This window comes from Gigantopelta aegis, unplaced genomic scaffold (assembly GCF_016097555.1).
Source record: "Gigantopelta aegis isolate Gae_Host unplaced genomic scaffold, Gae_host_genome scaffold1924, whole genome shotgun sequence".
In the NCBI taxonomy this organism is placed as follows: domain Eukaryota; kingdom Metazoa; phylum Mollusca; class Gastropoda; order Neomphalida; family Peltospiridae; genus Gigantopelta; species Gigantopelta aegis.
The window spans coordinates 137,125-155,111 of record NW_024537373.1 but is presented as its reverse complement, the minus strand read 5'-3'; the positions used below and the strand labels follow the sequence as shown (position 1 = coordinate 155,111).

General features: G+C 37.9%; 1 protein-coding gene across 1 annotated transcript in view; it reads left to right on the top strand.

Moving 5' to 3' along the window:
* Nucleotides 1-17,987, top strand: part of LOC121367217 (CD109 antigen-like) — a 69,533-nt gene that overhangs the window by 34,007 nt on the left and 17,539 nt on the right. Inside the window, 5 exon segments of the mRNA XM_041491326.1 lie at nt 5,074-5,191; nt 7,044-7,157; nt 8,164-8,265; nt 9,504-9,632; nt 10,483-10,621. Coding sequence (XP_041347260.1) covers nt 5,074-5,191; nt 7,044-7,157; nt 8,164-8,265; nt 9,504-9,632; nt 10,483-10,621 — 602 coding nt within the window.

The following is a 17,987-nucleotide window of genomic DNA, read 5'->3' as shown; positions in this document are numbered from 1 at the left end:
GTATAATGCAATGACTAACATCTTACTTTTTTTTATGTGGATGGATTTAAGAACATTAACTAATGAGAATATAAGATACTATGGGTGTACACTGTGCAATAATCTGTCCCACAGAATCGTAGAATATAAGATGAATTACATAAAAGTGGAGCGAGATTTAAGACAAACAATTTAACAAAACAACTCCACAGTAGCTGTCTCCTGCATTAATCTGAGAAATATAACATTAACATTCAACCAGAAATACAAACCCTCACAAAGGCTTAACCACTATGCTACCAAGCACACAAGAACATGCTTTCTCACACACACCCGTTGGTGGGAACACCATGCGTTATTTTATGGTTAAACATGGTTATTAACACATGTACGTGTGTTAACAATTTCAAGACATACGACTGGCTGCACCTAGGTGATGATCAGGTCACCAATGCCATATATCCAATGAAAAACAACACGCTGGATATCGATTAGACTGTGACGTATAGTTTACCTGACAATCATGTCTGTCAGCTATAAGTGCAACGGCTGTATATAACTTTTAGTCGAAAACGATGTTAAAATTTGCTTAAAACCTGGTTTTTGAGGATATGCAAGAAATAGAATAATACATTCGTGTCCGTTAGATACCATTTATATCACAACTCGTTGTTTAAAAAACGTATCAAACGCTGGTTAGATACATTTAAAGTTACATTATCTGGTTACCATATTATAACATCATATACAAATGTGAAATACAAGCTCGTTGTTTAAAAAGGCGTGAGTCAAACTATGAACGGATATCTCAAACGTATATGTTATTCGTCATTTTAGTTCGGCAAAGCACAAACGACAGCCTGTTGTTTTCAGTTAACACGTGTGTTTGCCGATTTTAAATTGTAGGGTTCGTCTCAAAAAATTAAATGGTATCTTGAACGTAATATCGACAGTGGTACCTTCCTATTTCAGAATTGATATTTTATGTGTTAGTAGTTTAGTTTGTATACTAATAACACATTAATCTGTATATATTTTAAAAATAAAATATACTAAAGTAGACAATGAACGTTTTCACTTCTTAATTCCGACAAACGTAGGTGTAGATGGGTTGTGTGTGTGTGTGTGTGTGTGTGTGTGCGTGTGTGTGTTGCGAAAAGGGATTTGGAAATTGTTGAGCGCGTCGTAAATAAAACAAAACATTTGTAATTACATATAATCTTAGAGAGGAATCGGGTGCATGTGCAGGGTGAGGGTATTGGCGGTCGAAACCCTTACTTGCCCAAAAAAAAATTTGAAATGTATTTTTTTGGGGAGCATATGTAAACTTGCGTCTATAACCCCAACCCCGCTGAAATCCCTACATGCAAACCCGCTATTTTTTTTAGCAAGGGATTATTTGTATGTAAAATCCCACAGAATATATGACATACCATGGTCTTTTTATAATGGGGATCGATCCTATAAAAAACACCTTTTTAGGTCTAAGTATGAATAAAAATAGCATATATCAAAAATATTACGGAACACAGTTTTCCTCTACCCCTAGAGCGTTACGTAAAGTAACACCCCCTTACACGTAACGCGTATGCCAACAGCTGGCCACTGTCAACATGTCAAGGCAAATCCCCCACTCACCGACCCCTGGAAAGACGTTGTACCATACCTCTATGGATATAAATATGTTTTGGAGATATGAGACGACCCCTCAATCAAGACAATTAAATTTGTTCAAAAATTGCGAAATCTCACGTGATCTCTTGTTGGGGAAAAAAGTTTTTCCACTTTCAAAATCATGGCTTTGTTTTTGACCTGGATAAGCCAGCGTAGTGAAACCAATGCGGAGTCCGGCGTCATATATGCGCCAAACGTAATTGGATTTTCTGTTTTATATGCTTAAATAATAAAAATATTCCAGGGAATGTAGTTTTAAAACAACTCGTTGTGAGATAAATGGTATCTAACGGCCACTCATTTATTATTCTCTATAATTATATTGTGTTGTCCTACAAACTGGGTGTAGATGGGTTAGACTGCGGAGGGATTTGGAAACTCGCCTACAAACGTGATATAATTATTTAAATGGCATTTTGAAGGAACTAGCTAGTATCTTGCGTCACATTAGTGCATATTTCTTATTTGTATGTAAAACAAATAATTGAACTGTTGTACTATATCTTATGATGCTCCATCAGGTAGTAGAATGTTTTGATAAAAAAACACCAGAGGTATAATGATGACTTGTATAATTATTATTTGAAGACAGTTAAAGCTTGTTTTAGTTTAACGACATCATTAGAGCACACTGATTAATTAATCATCGGCTGTTGGATATCAAACATTTAGTAATTCTGACATATAGTCATCAGAGGAAACCCGCTATATTTTTCCTAATGCAACAAGGGATCTGTTATATGCACTTTTCCACTGACAGGAAAGCACATACATGCGTTGTGGTGCACTGGTTGGAACGAGAAAAAACCCAGTCGGTTGAATGCATCCACAGAGGGGGTTCGATCCTGCACCTCTATTTGAAGAAAGAGTACATGGCGTGCCGTCACTATCTTGGCTGGGCCTTATTTATTTCCCTTATAAACAAACAAATGAAGTGCTACTGTTATTTCATGTTTTCAGAACATGATCAAGATCCAATACATATACTCCCCAATTTAAGGCAATTGTCGTTTTGTTATCTAGATCATAAATTTCCTCTTTGGAATCACCTCTTCCATTCTCCGAACCTGAATCTGCCCTGGGAAGTGTGGTGGGACATTCACTGCAGCTCCCCACCCAGCCGAAGCCCCCTGGCGGTTCTGAAAACCTGCAGGAGGTGGCGACTGTAAGGCATCTATTCCCTGAAACATGGCTCTGGACTAACAGAACGACAGGGTAAATACATAGACCGAACCACTGGGTGCTCTCCGTTGTCTAACATACGCGTAAACCCATTCTAGTTATTAACTTAGCATCTCTATACACATCCCTCGCACGCACGCACGTACACACAAACGCACAATGTTCATAAATGCAGCTTTCTTACACACCCAATGGTGAGAATGTCATTCGTTATTTTTGATAGCACATACTTGTTAACACATATACGACTGGTTGTTCCTAGGTGATGACCAAGTCACCAATTCCATACCATCCAATGCAAAAAAACCCAACCCTACCCCCCCAAAAAAAAACCCCAACCCAAACAACCTAAAAAAACAAAAAAACTAAACAAAACAAACCCACCCCAAAACAAAACAAAGCCAAAAACAAAACCCAACAAAAAACCAAGAACAACAACAAAAAAAACCCAACAAGAAACCCCCACAAAAAATCCATCAACCAAGAACGGTCGAATCGATCCCTCCGTGACGTACAAGTTAATCTGAAATTGACTTGTCTGTGACGCACAAGTTAACTATAAGCGAAAGTGCTGTAAATACGTTTTTGTTGGAAAATGTATTTAAATTTATTTTAAAACTTTTTTTTTCTGGATATGTAAGAAATAGAATACAACATTCGTGTTCGTTAGATACCATTTATCATACAACTCGTTTAAAAAACGTGTCGTTGTAAGATAAATGGTATTTAATGGCCACTCATGTAGTATTCTTTATTTCACGTAGGGTAAAACACTGTGAAAAATGGATACTGTGAAAAATTAGCTGGTGATTTGTTTGGAACGCTGCTTGGTAGTGACGCAAATATGAATAGACGTTGTTATCCAAATTTGGGCATTTTCGTTAAAGCGGGCAAACATCAGCCTGCCCCGCCCCCTCCCCCAAAAATGGAAACCAAAGGGTTCTTAAAAAGAGCAAACTACCCGAGCGAAGGTGAATGCCTTTTATATATGGGATCTTTAAAACTAAATACACACTGAACTCTGTCTTGTACAGGTTTAGGTTTGCCAATCCAGTCTTAGGAATGGTAGTTCTATAAGGTAGGATGGATGTATATCATTCCAGGCAGTGGTAGTCATTCTATAGACGAAACGTGAGAGTGATTCCTTTGTCTCTGTATTGTACACATATATGGTTTTGATTACCTTAACTGCTCTGTCGTTCAGATTAACTATGAAATTGCACACACACACACACACACACACACACACACACACACACGCACACACACACACAATTATAAAACGGTACATTTAAAAAAAAAAGTAATATAGTAGATTGTTTTTAGAATTCTTGACATAAACCTGCCATTTCAAAATGTTTCATATTTTATTAATGTAACAATCCTTTTACTGTGTATATTAATCATCTACAGCGAAAACAAACTATCACATAGATATCAATAGTTATTTACCTTAAATCAAAAATCAAAAATAAAAGTCAAATGGGAACATAATTGTCAATAAACATATTTCCAAACCATAAACTATTCTGCATTTTCTCTAGCACATTTTTGCAGCTTCCTGTCTGCCAGCATTACCTTATCTGTATTTATCTCCCCTGCATTCAAGTATCCCCATTTATCTCCCTTTAGCTATAATTGTGCCTTAGCGTTATGCTTTAAGCCTTGCATATAGCTGCAATAGTTTTATGTTGATTGTTAACGTAATATTACTTAAATTTGTTGCTTAACAGTTAATACCTTAAATACTATTACATAAACATTGATTGCAATTACTTTTTTTTAAAACGTGTGTTCAATAATTTGAAGTAGATAACAAGTACATTTTAATGCTTGATATGTTTATTCATAAATCAAAGTACAATGTTTTAAATACATGTACAATTATTATTATTATTTTTTGTTACAAACATGTTTAATAATAATAATAATAATAATAATTATATATATATATATATATATATATATATATATATATATATATATATATATATATATATATATATTATTATTATTATTATTTAAATATTTATACAGTTCTGTATCGTAGTTCGGACCTTCCTTGAACATTTAATAAGTAAATATAAATAAAACAATATATTAATTAGTAAATTAATGAATTAATAAATTAAAAGATTTTTCCATTTTTTCTACCGAATAATACCTTTACAAATGCATCATTTTCACTATGCATTAAACGGACATGCACTAATCTCAACTTGTCTGTCTGTTTTACAGTGCGGACGGACGGACGGTGATTAAAACGACGGTACCAGACACAATCACCTCATGGGTGGCAAGCGCTTTCGCCGTGAGCACAACCAAGGGCCTTGGAGTGTCTCCCAGCACCGCGAACGTAAGCTAAATAAACCTGGTGTTCAACTACGAAATGCAAATATATGAATCCGAATCCGGTTTTCGTTGATATTTGACCGGCCTCGGTGGCGTCGTGGTAGGCCATCGGTCTACAGGCTGGTAGGTACTGGGTTCGGATCCCAGTCGAGGCATGGGATTTTTAATCCAGATACTGACTCCAAACCCTGAGTGAGTGCTCCGCAAGGCTCAATGGGTAGGTGTAAACCACTTGCACCGACCAGTGATCCATAACTGGTTCAACACAGGCCATGGTTTGTGCTATCCTGCCTGTGGGAAGCGCAAATAAAAGATCCCTTGCTGCTAATCGGAAGAGTAGCCCATGTAGTTGCGACAATGGGTTTCCTCTCAAAATCTGTGTGGTCCTTAACCATATATCTGACGCCATATAACCGTAAATAAAATGTGTTGAGTGCGTCGTTAAATAAAACATTTCTTTCTTTCTTTCGTTGATATTTATAAAAATCATTATAAGAAAGTAGATATTAAATAAAAAATGAAATCACGTAAATTTGAAGACAGATAATCTTATCCAAGTTGTACTTTTCATTAAAAAAAAGAAGTATATTTTTATCTGAAAAACTAGCCGATCAGGAGCGGGTGCAGGGGGTGTAACGGAATTCGGGGGTCGACCCTCCTGTTCAAGCACATGTTCGTTTGTGTTCAATATATTTGTCGGGGAAGCATGACCCTATGAACTTTCAGGAATCCGGAAAAAAATTATAGAAACTTGAAGAAAATTCTCTTCTTAATCGTTTAGGAATTTTAGTCTATTAACTACTCAGTTGCCCCCCCCCCCCCCCCCCCACAGAAAATCCTAGCTACGGCCCTGACTTTACTCGCCAAAGTCTCAACCACCTCCATCCTTCTAAAAGTCCTGCACTTGCGTCACCTGATCTAGTCTGTATTTTAAAGGCATATAGTCAGACCACTGACCTATTACTTGGCCTAACAAAGTATTACTTTAAAAAAAAAAAATATTTGATTTGTTCTTAAATGTACTTTATTCAACCATCTACGTAACCACCAAACTCCACTTATTAATGATATTTTGTAAAAATAATTGAATTATGGCAATGGTTCATAATTAAAAAAACTGACATTGCTGAGAAGGTTGACATGGATTTCACTCTATCACGGTGTAGTTAAAGTGATTCAATAGCTAGATTTGGTCTTTAAAATTAATGTAATTTTGATTTATTATACATTTTTATAGAAATAAGATCCTTAAATCTGTGACAGTATGTCTTTAAGTCATAACCTAGAACATACCACACTTTATAATATTACATATTTTCAAATAATATATATATATATATATATATATATATATATATATATATATATATATATATATGTATGTATGTATGTATGTATGTATGTATGTGTGTGTGTGTGTGTGTGTGTGTGTGTATGTGTGTGTGTGTGTGTGTGTGTGTGTGTGTGTGTGTGTGTGTGTGTGTGTGTGTGTGTGTGTGTGTATATTTACAAAAATAAATAAATACAATATATACATTATTGTGAAATTTAGGAATCCAGAACCGCTTATCAGTTTCACTTTAATATAGTTTTAATTTTACTTTAACGACACTATTCAAATGAACGTTGCAGTTGCGGATTTTGTAATAGAAGGGTTGGGGGAGGGGGGGGACTTAACATTTAATGTAATATAGTCAACTGCCGTTAATAAACAAGACTCTTCAACTTATATACGACACCTGACCACAAATATGGAGTGGGTAGTGGTGGGGGTGTTAGGGGGTGGATCCAGGCCTAAATCAATGCTTGCGTTGTTTCTGTGCCACTCATTCTGTGATGTTTTTTTTTCTTTTCAGATCAAAGTGTTCCGCCCCTTCTTCGTGAGTTTGAACCTTCCGTACTCGGTGACCCGCGGCGAGCACGTCGTCCTACAGGCCATCGTATTCAACTACCTCGCTCAGGATGTCGACGTGAGTCACATACACAATACTACAGCAGTGACCGAGATTTAAGAAACGTATCTAACGAGCGAAAGCGAGTTGGAAATAGAGAATAAAACATGAGTGGCCGTTAGATACCATTTATCTCACAACGGGCTGTTTTTAAAATGTATCTAACGAGCGAAAGCGAGTTTGATACTTTTTCAAAGAACGAGTTATGAGATAAACAGTATCTAAAGGACACGAATGTATTATTCTATTTTTAACATATCCCAAAAAATCAGGTTTGAAGCAAATTTTAACATCTTTATCGACTAAAAGTTATTTACAGCCGTTGCACTTGTAGCTAACTTACACGCCACAGACACATGGCTGTCAGGTTAACTATACGTCACAGTCTAATCGATTTCCATCGTGTAGTTTTTCATTGGCTGTATGGCATTGGTGATCTGGTCATCACCTAGGAGCAGCCAGTCGTATGTCTTGATATTGTTAACACGCGTACCAAATACAACGCATGGTGTTCTCCCCAACGGGTGTGTAAGAAACGTTTTTAAACAACGAGTTGCTAGATAAATTGTATCTAATGCTAGGATCAGACTACCAATTGCCAGCAGAAAGTTGACCAACTTTCTCCTCTCACAACTTCTACGTCTGTCTAGTGTTGCTAGTCTGAGCGCTCTTAAAACTCGAATCTCGTCGTAGAACCCATTAGTTGTTGGTTGCTAGTCTGAGCGCTCTTACAACTCGAATCTCGTCGTATAACCCATTAGTTGTTGGTTGCTAGTCTGAGCGCTATTATAACTCGAATCTCGTCGTATAACCCATTAGTTGTTGGTTGGTAGTCTGAGCGCTATTAAAACTCGAATCTCGTCGTATAACCCATTAGTTGTTGGTTGCTAGTCTGAGCGCTATTACAACTCGAATCTCGTCGTATAACCCATTAGTTGTTAATCTGAGCGCATCCGTTGTAAGTCAGGAGTTGGGGAACTTTGTCGCGACAGTTGGTATATGTATAGTTTTTTTTTTTTTACAGGTTGCAGTGTCTATTCCCCAGTCAACTGATTATCTCAACATCGTTGTCAACGGCCACGGACAAGAGAGCACCGAATCCAAAGATCAGATGCAAACAGTTCATGTACAGTAAACCTTTCATGAATCCTAGTATAACATGAACGTTGTATATTGTGTATATTACATGCACGTTTAATAAACTGTATATTAGAAGAGCATTTTATGTTATATTACAAGATCGATGCATATTGCACATGTTATACACCTTTCTTGTAATATACAAAGTTATAGAGTTAAAATTCAAAGTTACTTAGTTTTAAATAGCGCATTATATGCCCACGACACATGCCACCCACGACGCGTGCCACCCACTGTTCGTTTATGGCAAGTAAATTCCTGCACGTTGATTTGAAGTAGCATCAGCATACCAAGTACTCTTGTACTCGAAACACGTACGGCGCTAACTGTTTGTTTTGTTTCACGACTCCAACAGAACACAGTGATTAATTAATCATCGGCTATTGGATGTCAAAGATTTTTTATTCTGATACGTAGTCATCAGGGGAAACCCGATCTTTTATATGCACTTTTCCATAGATAGAAAAGCACATATCACGGCGGCCTTTGACCAGTTGTGGTGCACTGGTTGGAACAGGCTCGTACGGCGTGGCATTAAAGGGACAAGCTGCAATTTTAAAGATGCTATCGACTAACAGATACTTTTTAACGATTGTAATTACATATCAAATATATAATTCCCTGCATAAAACGCATTAGTGGCTGTACATTAAACGTGTTTCTGATTGTTTATTTGTACTAGATTAAATTTCTTTTTATTTCCTAATTTGTTTTTTGTTTTTTCATACGTACGAAATTATTTGAAGACACAATCCAATTTGGGCTTCTTACAAATATTAAGACGACCAGAAACACATCGAATATACAGACACTGATTTTCTAAACAAGAAAATATATTTAATAGTAGAAAAGTTTAATCGTAGAAATATGTTTTAGTTGGAAACATCTTACAATGCAGCAAACTCAGGATGATATCTTGTTTTAATGTGACAACTACAGTAGTGTAACACGCTTCTTGATATATTGGGAAGTTTCACCCTAATACCCATAATAGAGTTTTATGGTATTTGTATGTTGGTTGTTAGTTACACGCAACAGTTTTATTGACATGTGTTACTATTGCCATCTATAGGATTTGATTTTGTGGCATATATATCCTACACAATAAAACAGTGTAAACATGCAAGCCACTATATTTAATAATAGCCAACAAATAAAGTCCATTGCATCATTGCATATTTAAAGAATAATACAAAAATATGAAATTACTACCGTCCATTCCAGGTAAAATCCGGCGAGGCGAAGAACGTGTTTTTCCCTATTGTTCCATCTAAACTAGGAAAGATGGACATTGAAGTGTCAGCCAGGACCACTGTCGCCGCGGATGCTGTGAGAAGACAACTCTTAGTGGAGGTAAGACGCCACCCATCCACATCTAGGGACAGGTGACACGGAAAGATATGTATTGTTTCACGAAGAACATGTTAGAATGTTGAATAATTAATAATTAATTTGAGAACATGAGAACACGAACCTGTCTGTTATTTCTTTAGCTTAGTTCATTCTCGTATATTTTAACTCCGTTAAACAGAATGTACAAACATGTTATATGTATGTATGTATGTATGTATGTATGTATGTATGTATACATGTATGTATGGAGCGTCCAAACAGATAGTCAGTATTATAACGGTCGTGTAGCTCAAGGTCACAATGACACACTTAATTAAAAACCTATAATTATGGTAGTCCATAAAAAGTGGTTGATAAATTATGCGTTCTTAGACATAAATAGTCCACAAATGCAGAGTTGTAAACGTTAAAATTCCCTATATCTATAGTGTGGAGCAAATCTTTACTTTTATAAATGTGTCAACAACTAGGTAAAACAATGCTGATTTATAGTTTGAATCATGTATAAGGACAATAAATGGTTTCACCTTTGTGAAAATAGAACTAAGTGACTGGTTGTGCTTGCTTGTGTGGTTTTACGTTTTACCTGTGTTAGTGTGTCAGTGTGTATATATGCATGTTTTAGGGCCTTACGGATTCTGTAGAATGCAAAATAAATGCACATCTAAATATTTTGGAGCCACACCATTACCAATATCAGTACCAAAGAAGTTAACGTGCACATTCAGAGCAAGTTGTTCTAGCGCACGCCTGTCTTGGGCACAAGATCCGGCCTCGGCTGGCTCCTCTGTCCAGGACAGGTGAGTCACACGGAATATCACTTTAAATAACCATTGTTGTGTATTTGCAGCCTGAAGGTGTGCCCAAAGAATACAATCAGCCCATTCTCATTGACCTGAAACAGTCCTCTACCTTCTCCAAGACAGTGCCCCTCACACTGCCGCAAAACGTCGTCGCTGGTTCTCAGAAGGCGATCGTCACAGCTATAGGTCAGTTAGTTCATGACGTTGTCAAATATAGCCACGTAAATGAAACCAGCCCCAAGTTTAGCCAGCAAACGTTTCGCTAACGTTCGCTAACTATTTGATTGGTTCCCAACGTGGCCATTTGGTTTACTGTAAAGCACATAAAATAGTCTAGCGGACGTTTTTCGGCTCGGTCTGGATGAACGCAGCTCAGATATTACTGACAACGTGAAATTGCAAACATTGATATGGAAAACAGAATCTGATAACTGTAGGCAAAAGTTTTTTTTTTTTCCTTTTAAAAATAAATATCACTACAATAATCAGGAAATTTACTTTCAGTGAAGTTAATATATATATATATATATATATATATATATATATATATATATATATATATATATATATATATATATATATATATATATATATACATGTGACTGAACATGCTCTTAAATTTGTTTCGCCTGTGACGATTTTAATTGTGTTAGAAGGCCGTGTGCAGTTCTAATTGCACTTAGCCCAGGTGGGCAACTTGTTACGTAATACTTCGCGCGATCGGGCATTCCAATATGCACTAAGTCCAGCTGTGGAGGCCATGTGGCGAGTAGTTACGTAATACCTCTGCGAGTGCGGTTTCGACGACCGTGATTTTGGCGACCAAGGCGTCAGTAAGTCTGACGATCAGAGAGAAATATACTGACTCTAGTAGAGGTGAAAAATCAGATGATAGGGGGAGGTACCGCCTTGTACCCCCAGGCAATATTCTGATTTATAATAAATAGCTAGTTTTTAGAGATATCGAGGAGAACGAAAGGGAAGCTTCCCGGGAACGTTAGTCCGTTTGGACTTTGGTAAATATCATTTCTGCTCTGTGTATAACCTTGATGTGATTGATGTGACTTTAAATATTTTAATACTGTATTATACCAATATTCTTTAGACAGTGTCTTCGGTCATCTGACGAAGTAAATCGTAGACTTTTTGTTCTAACATTATACGAGTATTTGGTAATATAAAGCTTAGCCAGTCATCCTAGAAGACCTAGGTAAACTGTAGGTTATTGTCTTTATTGTGATAGGTACCATTATTAATTCTGTGTTACAAGGTTACTGAATGAGTAGTTAGGGTTAATTAAAAATTAACCCGTTAGGAATAGAGCTGTAATTCCTTTATTAATTAAGTTCCCCTGGAAGCGTTCCTAAATTATCACACGTTACTGAACGAGTAGTAAGGGTTAATTAAAAATTAACCAGTTAGGAATGGTGTTGTAATTACTTTATTAATTAACTTCTCCTGGAAGCGTTTCTCAATTATCACACGTGTGGGTGTTGTGTCACGGTGAAGTGTTTCGCATATTGTGTAACTAGACACCTAGAGATTAACTAATTAAGTGATCAGTTCTGGGTTGTTATTATTGTTGTTATTAATTAACTACTACGGCTGTACATTTGTCAGCGTAGATTAATACAGATTCCAAAGTGTATTGTGTTTTTGTTGTGTTTCTAGAGAACTAACGTGCTATAATAATATATACTTTATATAAGATCGTATCTCTGATCATACCTAGACGAGCCATACTAGGGTTTAACCGCCTGTTACAGAGAGATCTAATAGATATACAGTTAGGAGAGATATTTTGATAATCGTGTTTTATTCAGTTACGGGAATTATAGAATCCCCGTGACAGGAGTAGAAAATTGGGGCGCTCGTCCCGGATCTGAAACGGGACATGCATATTTAAAAAAGTTTTGTTTGTAAATGGGGGCTTTATAAATTAATTTTACAAATTAACTAGAAGTAGCAACGTTGTTCACTAGAAAATTAATTAATAATAAGTGCGTCATATCTAAACATGGATAAGAATTTGCTGGATAGGCCTACGCTCAGTGTAGTGGAGATTAAGCGAGCACGTAAGGCCGAGTTAGTTGAAATCGCGGGTGAGTGAGAAATTGATTTAACATCAGCTAAAACCTTAGGTGATATAAAGACAATTATTATCCAGGAAGTTTTTGGTGATAGGCCTGTTATGGAAGACAGTGAGATTGTTCCAGAGATAGACATAAATGAGTTAAGTGTGGAACAACAATTAGCTTTTAAAAAGCTTGAGTACGAAAGAGAAGAGAAAGAGAGAGAAAGAGACGAACGTGCATTAGATAGAGAAGAGAGAGAGAGCGATAGAGAAAGGGAGAGAGAGAGAGAGAAGAGAGGGATAGAGAGAGAGAGAGAGAGAAAGAGAAGATAGGGATAGAGAGAAAGAAGAAAGGAATAGAGAATTCCAGTTAGAAAAATTAAAAGTGGAACATGAGTTAAAGTTGAATACTGAAGAAGTCAGACGAGAAGCCGGAAATGGGTTTAACATGTCGGAGGCTTATAGATCAGTGCCTGTATTTGATGACCAGGAGGTAGATATGTTTTTCCAACTTTTTGAACGAGCCGCTAAGCAGCTAAATTGGCCGCAGTCTAAGTGGACATTGTTAGCCGTGTCTAAGTTTAAGGGGAAGGCTAGTGTAGCTTATAATTCAATGAGTGATGAGCGAGCAAGTCAGTACGACCTAGTTACGGCGGCAGTGTTGAGGGCGTATGAATTACGACCTGAGGATTATCGTTTACGGTATAGCGAGTTGAGAAAAACGCAGGGTCAGTCTTATAGTGAGTTTGTGGCTAAGAAGGCAGGGATGTTTGATAAATGGGTGATTTCTCATCAGGTAGAGTCATATACCGAGTTTCGGGAGTTGTTGATCTTACAGGACATTAAAAATGGATTACCAGTTAGCTTACGTATTCATTTAGAGGATCGTGATGTCAGAAAGATAGAGGAGGCAGGCATAGTGGCAGATGATTACGTGTTAATACACAAAGCTCAGGCAGTACCGGGTACCTCTTTACAACAGGGTGATAAGAAGAAATTTCAGCCAGGTTTTTCCCGGGAAAGTAACTATCCGGGAGAGTCATCTAGTTGGTCAGCTAGTCAGGCAAGGAATGCACCTGGTGGGCAAAGTAAGGATAGATCTGCATTATCAGCCAATGCACGAACTTTTCGTCCACATTGCAGTTACTGTAAAAAGGATAACCATCTTATCGGGGACTGTTTTAAAAGGAAACGCGATAATGCGCACGTGGTCGGTTTAGTGAGGTCAGCTCCGTTAGCGAGAGAGTTAATGGTTAGTCCCATGGCAGAGAAAGTAAACCCGTATGTATCCACTGGTATGGTTTGTGATGTGAAACAAGAGTTGTGTCCTAAGGCAATATCAATCTATAGAGATACCGGGTGTAGTCAGAGTCTGATAACGCAAAAGTGTTTAGCTGGTATTGAAAATTCAGATACAGGACATAGTTTGGCTTTAAGCTCGGTTACTGGAGAAAAAATGGTTGTCCGGTTACATAATGTTTTCTTGTGTTCGAAGTTTGTGACTGGACCAGTCATTATGGGGGTTGTAAAGGACTTGCCTGTTGAAAACATAGGAGTTTTGTTGGGTAATGATTTGACTAGTCAGTGTTGTCAGCCGAAATGTGACCAGTTGTTAATTAAAGACAGCCCTTTACCAGTAGGTGAGAGTGAGGTTGATGAGATTAGTTATCCTGGGTGTGTAAAGACTATGGCTATGGCCAGTAGGTTAGCACGGGACCTAGAGGATATTTGTGATTTGTCTGATACGTGTGAGCCATGAAATTGGAGTGGATGAGGTTATCAATAAAATGGTAGATAAGTCAACTGACAAATTAAATGTGGTGGAACCTGTTGATCTCCCGCAGAGGGGAATTGAACCAGTTGTGTTTGATAGAGGGGATTTACCTTGTAATAGACAAGAGTTAATTCTAGAGCAGGGGGCTGATCCAAAATTGTTGGCAGTTCGCACTACCTTGTTAACTGTGGACAAGGGAGTATTAATGAATAAGAGAGTTAGAGATAGAAAGGATAGGAAGCAACTGAGCCAAGCTCAGAGCAAAATAAAATCAGTGTTTGATAGGAAGGCTAAGAGTCGGGAATTTAAACCAGGGGATAAAGTGCTGCTGTACCTTCCCATTAAACGGGGTTCTGTGCAGAACAGGTATTTCGGGCCCTATGTTGTGCACAAACGAGTTAATGAGACAGGGTATGTGATAAACACTCCTGATAGGATTAGGAAAAGTAGGTATTGTCACATCAATTTGCTAAAAGGTTATTTTGACAGACTGCCGATAGTTCCAGAGAGACCGGTCCAAATTGAGAGACACTCAAATTCCTGTGATGACGTCAAGACTGCGGAGATCAAGTTGGCCAACGGCCAGATTCTAGCAGACTTGAACCCCCAGCGAGCAAACCTGACTACATTGATACAAGACAATGTTTCCATTTATCAGAACCTTCCAACGGTTACTAATACCTTAAGCCAGGATGTGCGCCTGGAACCCAACGCTACACCGATTCGACAGCATGCCTATCGGAGAAAACCTGGAAAACGTGCGACGCTGAAAAAGAAGGAAACGAAGTTCCATTGGTCAGGTGAATGCGAGAAGTCATTCAACCATATCAAGCAGAGGCGCTACTCGTCTCCCGTGATGGCAGCACCAGACTACCGAATGCCGTTCAAGCTAGCTGTGGGTGCCAGTGACGTGGGTGCTGGAGCTGTGCTGTTCCAAGAAGACGAAGACGGACTGGACCATCCTAATGAAAGCCTCCAACCAGAGAGAGTTGAGATGGAGTCTTCTTCTGCAAGAATACCCAATTACCACCGAACATATCAAGGGCACATCCAATGTAATCGCTGATGCCATGTCCCGAAGTTGAACGTTATGATAATGTGTTGACATTCTTGATTTCTGTTTTGTTTACATATATTTTATTTGTATACCAGGGACTCAGAAACTCAGTGTGATTACTGGTAGTCACCTTATTATTACATGTGTTATAAATGCCCGTATGCGTCGGTTAACGCACCTTTTTGTTTTAATGTAGTATATTTCCCTATTCCTAGAGTAGAGGAAATATCCTTTTTGAGGTGGGGGTGTGTGACGGAACATGCTCTTAAATTTGTTTCGCCTGTGGCGATTTTAATTGTGTTAGAAGGCCGTGTGCAGTTCTAATTGCACTTTGCCCAGGTGGGCAACTTGTTACGTAATACTTCGCGCGATCGGGCATTCCAATATGCACTTAGTCCAGCTGTGGAGGCCATGTGGCGAGTAGTTACATAATACCTCTGCTAGTGCGGTTTCGACGACCGTGATTTTGGCGACCAAGGCGTCAGTAAGTCTGACGATCAGAGAGAAATATACTGACTCTAGTAGAGGTGAAAATCAGATGATAGGGGGAGGTACCGCCTTGTACCCCCAGGCAATATTCTGATTTATAATAAATAGCTAGTTTTTAGAGATATCGAGGAGAACGAAAAGGAAGCTTCCCGGGAACGTTAGTCCGTTTGGACTTTGGTAAATATCATTTCTGCTCTGTGTATAACCTTGATGTGATTGATGTGACTTTAAATATTTTAATACTGTATTATACCAATATTCTTTAGACAGTGTCTTCGGTCATCTGACGAAGTAAATCGTAGACTTTTTGTTCTAACATTATACGAGTATTTTGTAATATAAAGCTTAGCCAGTCATCCTAGAAGACCTAGGTAAACTGTAGGTTATTGTCTTTATTGTGATAGGTACCAGTATTAATTCTGTGTTACAAGGTTACTGAATGAGTAGTTAGGGTTAATTAAAAATTAACCCGTTAGGAATAGAGCTGTAATTCCTTTATTAATTAAGTTCCCCTGGAAGCGTTCCTAAATTATCACACGTTACTGAACGAGTAGTAAGGGTTAATTAAAAATTAACCAGTTAGGAATGGTGTTGTAATTCCTTTATTAATTAACTTCTCCTGGAAGCGTTTCTCAATTATCACACGTGTTGGTGTTGTGTCACGGTGAAGTGATTCGCATATTGTGTAACTAGACACCTAGAGATTAACTAATTAAGTGATCAGTTCTGGGTTGTTATTATTGTTGTTATTTATTAACTACTACGGCTGTACATTTGTCAGCGTAGATTAATACAGATTCCAAAGTGTATTGTGTTTTTGTTGTGTTTCTAGAGAACTAACGTGCTATAATAATATATACTTTATATAAGATCGTATCTCTGATCATACCTAGACGAGCCATACTAGGGTTTAACCGCCTGTTACAGAGAGATCTAATAGATATACAGTTAGGAGAGATATTTTGATAATCGTGTTTTATTCAGTTACGGGAATTATAGAATCCCCGTGACAATACATCTATATATATATATATATATATACACAGTCGAACTTGGTCTAACGGGCACCTCTATATAACGGCCACCTGCCCATAACGACCACCCAGAAACCCCCCAACGCATCTCTTTATTTATTTGACCTCCCTAGAGTGGCCACCTGTCCAACGCGGCCAGCGGCCACTATTTTTCGGCAAAACGTAGGTCTGAACCTGCATTAGCGGCCAAACTATCCCCCCCCCCCCCCACATTTTTTTTCAAATTCTTCCCACCATATATAATCGTTCAGCGATTTAGTTCCCGATAAATCCCATCGTTTTCTGCAGTGCCGCCATTGTTGTGTCACGTGACCGGAAAGTTTGGCGATTTGATTCGACTCAAAAAATAATAAATTATTTTGATGTTATCATATGATGTTATTGTCGTAAACAAATATACGTTTACTAATACTAAGCATTATTTTAATCCTTTTGTTAATTTGGTAAATGTCAACAGCTGTTCGGTTCCGGCGCTTGTATAATTTGCATTCGTTACTCAATCGTTACTCGATAACAAGGCGACTTCTCATTGGCTGTAGCCTACGAAAGCAGAATGTATTACATTATCTAAGTTGTTGCGGTATTATCAAAGGCATTTATAATCAAGGTGTCTGAGAGGTTCCTACCGTTAACTGGTCATGATTGTTGTTCACAAGCAGTTTGCACCAAGCGGCAAACATTAATGGATTTAGTTAAGCCGGTATGCTTTGGCAAATCGCGACCTTTGTTTACCAAAATTGTTTTGTTTGCGGTTCGCGACGTAATCCCAATGCAAGTACCGTACCAACGGATTAGCGGCAACATAAAACTAATAATGAGTAGTACATGTCACTTAAGTAATACATCCCAATTAAATAAAAGTAAATTTCAGTTTTGTTTTATTTATTTATGAACAGTCAGAGGCTAGATCCGGGACGGGCGTGCCTGAACCCTTGTGTATAGGGGCACGTTAATAGAGTTTCCCGTTGCCCGTTGCCCGTTTATGAACAAACTATCAAACAAAATGCCACCAAAAAATCGTTCTGCCTTAACTTTAGAACAACGAGTAGAAGTTATCAGGATGTCCGAGAAAGAACGTTTAAGTGCTAGAAAGATAACAGAGCAATTTGGAGTGGGTCGTACGC